The 8,516-nt window shown below is 46.9% G+C and overlaps 1 protein-coding gene across 1 annotated transcript in view; it reads right to left on the bottom strand.

Annotated features, from left to right (window-relative positions):
• Positions 1 to 2,921: 2,921 nt before the first annotated feature.
• Positions 2,922 to 8,516, bottom strand: part of arid5b (AT-rich interaction domain 5B) — a 143,059-nt gene continuing 137,464 nt past the window's right edge. The window contains exon 10 of the mRNA XM_083787540.1: positions 2,922 to 7,843. Within this exon, the coding sequence (XP_083643666.1) occupies positions 5,054 to 7,843 (2,790 nt within the window). The 3' untranslated portion in view covers positions 2,922 to 5,053. The remainder of the gene's footprint in view (positions 7,844 to 8,516) is intronic.

Genomic DNA, 8,516 nt, shown 5'->3' with positions numbered 1-8,516 from the left:
CTTAAAACACAGTTCTTCAGCCTCCACCTTTTAGCCTGCAGCACTCTAGTCTCGATGACTAGAGTGACTTATGAAAGGTTAATGTCATTTAGATACTGTAGCATGTTATGTAGGCAGATGCTAGGTTCATCGTTTACCTGGCATCCTATACTGTAGGTTCAAGATTTGTATTTTGACAGTATATTTTTGAGCGGTGGCAACCGCCTCCATTAAGTGACTTAGTGTGTGTCTGTCTGATTATGACCTATTGACCCCTGCAGCTGCTTAAGTGAACAACTGTGCTTGACTCCAAGGCACCACACACACACACACACACACACACACACACAGTTTGCGTGGGTGAGATTTTTTAGACCGATGCTAGGTTATTGGTTTCAGAGTTGACTTGGGATGAAAGTGTACTTTCATGACAGCCAGCCAGGATCCATCAGTCGCTCCCTCATGGATTTGGTGATTTATTAGCTTATAGGTCAAGCATGGTTCGGACACCTACGTGTACACTTGGCCTGCATGTAAACACGCTAAAAGTCATGTTCATAAATTCTGATTCTGATCTTGATTAGCATTTTGTGCCTGCATTTGCTATGCTTTCATTAATCATGAAATTCCAAATTGATTGTAAATGAGCAAAAAAAAAAATATATATATACAGTATATATATAGTTCACCCCACAAAATGTGAACCCTTAGCTGCAAATAGGTGGAAAATAACAGACGGTATGACATTTCTTTTTTACTTTGTTATAAAACAGTTTATTACTCATTTATAAAATGTTGCCCTGACAAGTCAGAGCTGATACATTATGGTACTTACAGTATCTCAAAAAACAAACTATTATATATATATATATCACCTGTGACACTCCTGGAAAAAAACAAATCATTACCTGGAAAATTGTGTTGCAGAGAAATAGCTAATAATAATTTAGATTATATTCAAACCAAGAATACTCAATGTGTGGTGAAACCTACATATACTGCAGGTATATTATGTTTAAATTAAATACTTTTCTTATTGATTATGTGCCTATTCATGCCTTTCAAAACTACATTTATTTTCCCTAAAATGTAATGGTGGAGAGTGGAGACGTTTTTCTTCTCCTTTTCACATAATTGTGTTTAGCAAATGAATGAAAACACAGCATTTTCATAATCGATTAAAAAAAATCTTTCTTTCACAGCACACATACCGTAGCATCCTTTTGGTTACAAAAGCAATTCAGGAAAACAGATTTAGTCTGATTGCTCTAATCGCAACAGTTGTCCATTTATAAACATCACATTAGTTCATAAACCAAATCTTTGTTGATGTAGGAGCTTGGAGCCATGTGCATGTGTTCGTCTCAATGTAAGCGCTCTTAACGAGTCGGGCGAAAATATGACAAACCACCAAGTTGCCACTCGGGAGGGAGGGGTTCCTTCTCTTTGCTCCTAGTTGTGACACTTTTGTTACACAATTCTACGCTCCGATATCATACCTAAATCACTGACCAATAACATCCTGGCCCGTCCCCAAAACAGTACGTGACATTAACCAATGGTTCTCAATACGGACCATCAGGGGAACCACACAAACGGACCACCAGCGGAACCATTTTTGGTTCCGCTGGTGGTCCCCGAACCCGGTGTTGAGAACCAGTGGCATTTCGTCTCTGTCGGGGGTGTCCAAAACTGTTATTTTTCAGGATTCAAATGGAAAAGCATCAGCTCAAAACACGTCGCTTCGCACCGTTTTACGCACGCACGCACGCGCACACACACACACACACACACACACACACACACACACACACACACACACACACACACACACACACACACACACACACACACACACACACACACACACATACATACAGAGTAAACAGTTACGGTACACACAACAATCCTCTGAGGCAACAGTAGCTAGTGAACATAATGTAAAGTGTTGACATGGGAATGACAATATTATTGACTGTAATAATAATAACAATAGAAGCAATAATAGATCTATATTTTGTTTTGTACAAGAGGCACCTCCGTCCTACATTTTACAACCACATTCAACATTGTTCTGGCTGAGGCAAACCAGCCTCTCTGTGTGTGTGTGTGTGTGTGTGTGTGTGTGTGTGTGTGTGTGTGTGTGCGTGTGTGCTTGTATTTCCAATACTATACAGTACAGTAGAATTTGAGAAACAGACATTGCGAGTTTGTAGATCGGCTACAAATTGCAAATGACATTCATAAAATAGCTGTCTTAAAACACTGATGTGAGTATAGTTGTGTGTGTGTGTGTGTGTGTGTGTGTGTGTGTGTGTGTGTGTGTGTGTGTGTGTGTGTGTGTGTGTGTGTGTGTGTGTGTGTGTGTGTGTGTGCACATGTACATGTGTATGTGAAAAGCAGAGAGGGACTGCACTAAACATACGGATGCACATGAGAAGCATAAGCCATTAAATGAGAGAAAGAAGAGCGATATATTCCAGCTATCAGGAAACAATACACCGTAGAACGCTCAAGAGTGTTCATTTGACTCAGAAACTGTACACAACAGAAACAAATGGACATTTGTACAGTCTCTGAGTTAAATTTGCACTGAAAGCTTGACGGAGAGAGCGAGAGTTAAAGAATGTGAAGTGGAACAGATAAAGTTGCTTTCGAAGGTGTTAAGATTGTTTTTCCAGGAAGGAGCACTTATCATTTCTATTTACATGTATCTATAGATCACTTTGCAACAGCTGTAACATACTGTAATAGTCCCAGTGTGGTTCTATAAAGCAGTGGTTCTCAAACATGTTCATGTCAGGAACGTCCAAATTAACATGTATTTGGCCATGGACCCCCAGCCGAAAATAGTTTGTGCATACAAGATTTGTGTTTGTTAAAAATATTCTAAATGTGTAACTTTTTTTAATATAACAGCACGTTGTGCGCTTGTCGATTTTATTTATTAAATATCAAGGACTCCTGGGGGTCCCTGGAACCCACTTTGAGAACCACTGCCATAAAGGCAAGCAGTATAGGACTACAAGAACCTGTTTAAAATAAGACGTACGTGAACCTCTCATGGCTTCGGTAAAACCTTAAGACCTAAAAGTATCTACTATTCCAATAGTGAAATCCAGTGCTACTGAGAAAAGGTTTGTAGTAACAACACCATGGTAGTTCAAGACTAAAAGCCTAATGTAGGCTCACGTGTGGCTGCAAAGCATGGAGAATTGTAAACCAGACAGAAATAACATATTATATTAGTTCCCAACTACATTACTAGCAGAACAATTCTAAATATAATGTATTTTATTTTGTCATCTGGTCATGAGTGTAAACTGGTGAGAATGAACAGCATTGTAGTAGAGCGCCGAAGTCCTGACGTCACTCGCTCATCCCCTGGTTCACGGAGGTCATTTCTCTGTGGAGAATAACATGGGGTCCTCTTAAAATCGTCTCATATAAGCATTGTGGTCCAAAAAAAAAAAGGTGTCTCTGTGATATTATCAGGGAGGTGCCTCTGTATCGTTTATGACAGTCAGTCCCTCATATATGACAGTCTGTTTCTAGCGAAAATCAAACTAATTCAGCAGCAGTAATATTAGTGTTTTCAGTTGATTCTTCATATCCATATGAGTGAAACGGCCGGGATGACATTTATTTTTCAATCACAGTTCCTATATGAGGCGATCTAAAATTCCCCTATGGGGATTACAATGCAAATGAAAAGTAGGCTACATGAACCCGTGGATTTGTGCCCTCAGACGATATTGACGTCAGACTTCGGTGCTCTATACATTAAGGTGTATTATTTAGGAGAGACCGTTTAGCATCACTAGCCACTAAGGCTGCAGGTACCTGGATGGGGGATAGGTTTGTCTCAGTGCGTATTCAACATGGCGCGACTACACACAGGCCTACTGCTCGTTCTGCATGCAACTTTAACTTACTGCTGCACTATTGCTTGGAATTATACCTCTATTTGTTATTTTGCTGTAGCCAGAAGGCACACACATAATGATCTTTTGACTCTTACAGCCAAACGGCAGTTTGTTGTGTTTGAACATACTGTTCTGTTGTGTAGAATTGAGAAAGAAGTTGCATAATTTATAAGCCTGATGTATTCTTCTTCGTCGACTCGTATGTTGCCCTGCCAAAATAGCATGTAGATGGGCTATTGTCGATGAGTGCCACCGTCACATCGTGTATAGATTAAGCATACGTAACCAATGGGAGCATACGATGACATTTTGTGCGTGTTGTAAAACATTTGGTTAGACAGAACCAAAAACACATAGGCTACTGTAATGTTAATACTTATGTACCTGTACACAAGATAAACAATAAAGTACAACCTTGAACCTCGAACCAACCCACTGACAATATGGGGCTGAAATCTATCGCATATTGTGGGAGTATTATTAAAAAAAAAATGGATTGATTGACAACAATAACACATTAGCCTCATTTGGCCCACATATGTATATAAAAAAAGAACATGTGCAAATTGTAAACATAAGGTAGCAAAGAGACTTTTTTTTTTTTTTACAGTCGTCCCCAGATACAAGCGCTAGTGTCCACCGACCACCGTCTGTCATACTGTCTGTCTGTAGTTTAATAGTGTGTCCTTATGCTGGAGGGAAATGTAAAAAAACAAAACAGGAAAAGCTTTGTGCTGAGCGTGCGTGCGTGTGGATGAGACTTGTCACTGGACGATTCCACTTCCAAGTGCGCATACTGCAGTGGTTCTCAAGGTGGCGTCCAGAGACCCTCAGAGTTATTTGAGGATTCCAAGTGGACCATTAAGGCCTATTCATAGTCCAGTTTTCGGTGAAGAGGTGACCACCAAAACGGTAGTTAGTAAAAACAGAGAGATGTGTTGTGTGAGCGGTGACCACCGCGGTGTGACGTCATGTTGTAGTTTCCGATGGTCACCTCTTCACCGGAAACTGGACTATGAATAGGCCTTTACAGGTCTGTAACTCTGAGAGTGTAACAAAATGGATTCATTTGTTACACTCTCAGAGTTATGAGGGTGGGGGTCCTTGAAATGAAATAGTTTGAGAGCCATTGTTAAATGCTGTGTGTATTAGGACAGCTTAGTGCTGGGGTGAACAGAGTTGAGCTGTGTGGCGCTGAACGCAGGCTGGGGGTTGATTGACACCGGGTACAGCCCGTGGTGCAGCAGGTCCCCGTACGTCGCGGCCGCCATGGGATGCCGGTACATGTGGGCGGGGCTGGCGGCCGCCTGAGCCAATAGCTGCCTCTGCATCATGAAGGAGTGGATGGCGAAGGGCGGGACCAGGGGGGACAGCACGGCCGCCGATTGGTTCTTCAAGTACTGGAGTGCGTGGTGGTGGTGATGGTGGGGGTGTGTGTGGTGGTGGTGGGGGTGCGTGTGTGGGGGATGGGCGTACCCCAGGGCTTCTCCGCACAAGTCCTGGACCTGAGAGAGCGAGAAGGCCCCCGCAGGGTAGAGTGCAGAGGGGAATATGTGAGGAGTGCTGGGGGCCTGGAGGAGGGGCAGCGGGACGGCCGTACCTCCGTTCTGCCCCCCGCCGCCGCTCCCTCCATCCGCGAAGCCACGCGACGGAGTGTGCACGGGCTCATGTGCCATCGGCGGCGGCGGCGACTTCAAAATGGCTGCCGGGTGTGCCGCCAACTCGTCGCCCGTCTCCTCGCCATGTGCCTGAGGCTTCCTGGTGGGAGACGAGGACACAGTGACGTCTTTTGATGTAGCAAACGAGGAAGAGGAGGAGGATGAAGAGGAGGTGTGCATGGGTGTGACGGCTCGTATCTTCCGCTCGGTGAACCCGTTTTCTGACTCCTCCAGGGGTCGTTTGAGGGGCCGTGCTGTGCAGATGTTCTGCGGTGCGACTTTTGAACTCAAGATGGGACGGATGACGTTGGCGGGGTCGTCTGCTTTGCCATAAAGTTCAGCCGCCTCCCTCTCCTGCTCCCTCCTCTCTGGTTCTATCCCCCCTCTATGTCTGTGTCTCTCTCCATCATGCCCCCTCTCCTCTATCCCCCCTCTATGTCTGTGTCTCTCTCCGTCATGCCCCCTCTCCTCTATCCCCCCTCTATGTCTGTGTCTCTCTCCGTCATGCCCCCTCTCCTCTATCCCCCCTCTATGTCTGTGTCTCTCTCTCTCCACCGCGTGCCCGTTAAGCGTGGTTCTTGGGTGTGGCTCCACCGGGGCCGCACCTTGTCTTGGGGCATGGCTGTGTGCGTGTGTGTGCACAGGAGCGTGTGTGTGCGTCGCAGACGTGGTCATGGGTGGCACGCGGCACGCCCTGGGGTGATAAGCCACGCCGAGGGCCCTGTGCCCGTTCTGAAAGAGCGGAGGCGATGCCCTTGCGTTGTCCCGATGCATGGTAGGTTGTGCGAGGGATTGGGAGGACGAGGAGGGCGGGGCCGACAGTTTGGGAGGGGAGGACTTGGGGAGACTCAGGTCCGTCGGCTGGTCGTCTGCAGCCGGCGCCAGCGAAGGCGGCAGCATGTTGCCGTTGGCAATGGTTTTGTCCTGCAGAGCAGAGTAGCTGAAGTCATGGTGCAGGTGAGACACAGAGCGAGGGAAAGGCTCTGAACACACATTGTCTCTGGGGAGGTTTAGTGATTGTGTGTGGTGACGTTGGGACTCGTCGTGGGACAGGTCGTTGCTGAACCTTAATCCATGCTGCGGATGGTTGGACTCTGCACTGCCTAACTGGTGGGGAAAGCTTACATATGTTTGCTGTTGATGGTGATGATTATGATGATGATGTTTGTATTCTGGGAGGGGTAGCTCGCCTTGGTCCCGGTGCATCTCCAGCCCACTTCCTGTATCCCGGCCTGTGCTGAACTCTTGTCTCAGGTGGCTCTCTGCGTTCTTGTAGAGGCTGTGCAGGTGTGGAGAGGAGTAGAGGTCGTTGATGAAGACTGGGGGAGTCTGGCCCGGGATGGGCGTTTCCGGAGCATGCAGTGGTGGGGGTGACGGACGCCGCTGGTATGGCTCTTCTGGACGGGAGTGGGGGTGCAGGTGACCGTACGGGAGAGAGGGGTACGCCGGCGGGGGGAAGTTATGTTGGTGGGAATACAGAGGTGACGCCACTCTGTCCTCTCTGTCCATTACTCTATCAGTCTGTGCTCCCTCTCGCTTGTCGTCAGCCCCTCCCCCACGTGACCTGAAGCTCTGCGCATGCTGGATTACCGAAGGCCGATTCACCGCCGCCGCCGAATCTGAGCTGGCCACTGGCTGCCCCACGGCCTCCTCTGCGACACCATTGGATAAGCTGCTGATGAGCGGTGGAGGCGGTCCATAGGAGGGGGGCAAGTGATTGTGATTGGGAAAACCAGTCCCGCTGACCTGCGACAGGAGCTTCTTCTTAGCCAGCGGGGACATGATCCCCGGGTTGACCCTGGGCGGGTAGAGGTGCGACGTGAAGTCCAGAAAGCTGCCCTCTCTCCTGGGTAGGTCGGCCTGTTCGCTGGGGGGTTCTGGAGCAGTGGGGGATTGCAGGGCTCTGTGTTTCAACGTGGGAGAAACCAGCCCCATATAACACTGCTCCTTGGCGTCCACCTGCTCCTGCTGCCATTGTTCTGAGTGGGCTGGACTTACAATACTGGCAGCAGCCAGCGGGAACATGTCTTTGTCCGTCGTGATTGGCGGGCTCGCCAAGTGGGAGGGGTCCGTTTCCCAGGACCCCGGAACTCTCCCCCGGAGGTCACAAGCGTCCCTCGTGCTCCTACACACCTCCTCCTCCTCTTTGAACTGGTCCTCCACCCGTCCTATCTCTCCCGTGCTCCACCTCTCCGTGTTGGAGTGCAGACTCTGCAGAGGTAGCAGGGCTTCCAGCGGCGTTATGAGGAGCTGGGGCTGTGGACTCTTCTCCACTGCATCCTGTGGAAGACAAATGAACCAACGCATGATTGAAGGAATGAGTAAAGGATCGACAGATGGAAAGAGAGAGTTGATGGGAAACGGAAGGGCAGAATAGAAATGATGAAAGGCAAAACAGAAATGACGGATCATCAGAAATCAGACATAAGGAAACATTCTCGCTTCAAATTACTGACAGACTTCCTCGACCGTTGTACAATACGACCAGTGTGTTTAAAATACGTCCTCCAGGCAATGATCCACTTCCCACAAAGGAAAAAACAGGAGCTAGCTGGAGGAAGGGCCAACAAAACTGTTTATTTAATCTGTTTTGAATGACTCATATCTGAAACTGTCAGATAAAGCTGAGGAAAACAAATTTACACCAATACTCAAAGGTCAATTCTATGACTCACCAAATTCAAAAACACTGTTTTTATTTTGTTTATGTTGTTAAGCACTGTTCTTTAAAAAAACAAACATATTTTTTTCGTGTCATCAATCATTTTGTAGATTCAAAATGTGGTGTCATCTTGCTCTGTAAGCTTCACTCAGCCCCATCAAACCAGATTTATACACCAGGACATGTTGTGAGCTTGTAGATCGACTATTTTCAGCGCACGCATACAAATTAAGCTTTAGGATAACAAGACAATGTTTTGAGTTGGACTGTGTTTGACCGGGCTCACTCAGT

The sequence above is a fragment of the Protomyctophum parallelum genome (genome assembly GCF_964188405.1).
Source record: "Protomyctophum parallelum genome assembly, chromosome: 17".
Taxonomy (NCBI): Eukaryota; Metazoa; Chordata; class Actinopteri; order Myctophiformes; family Myctophidae; genus Protomyctophum; species Protomyctophum parallelum.
This window is presented reverse-complemented; position numbering and strand designations above follow the sequence as displayed.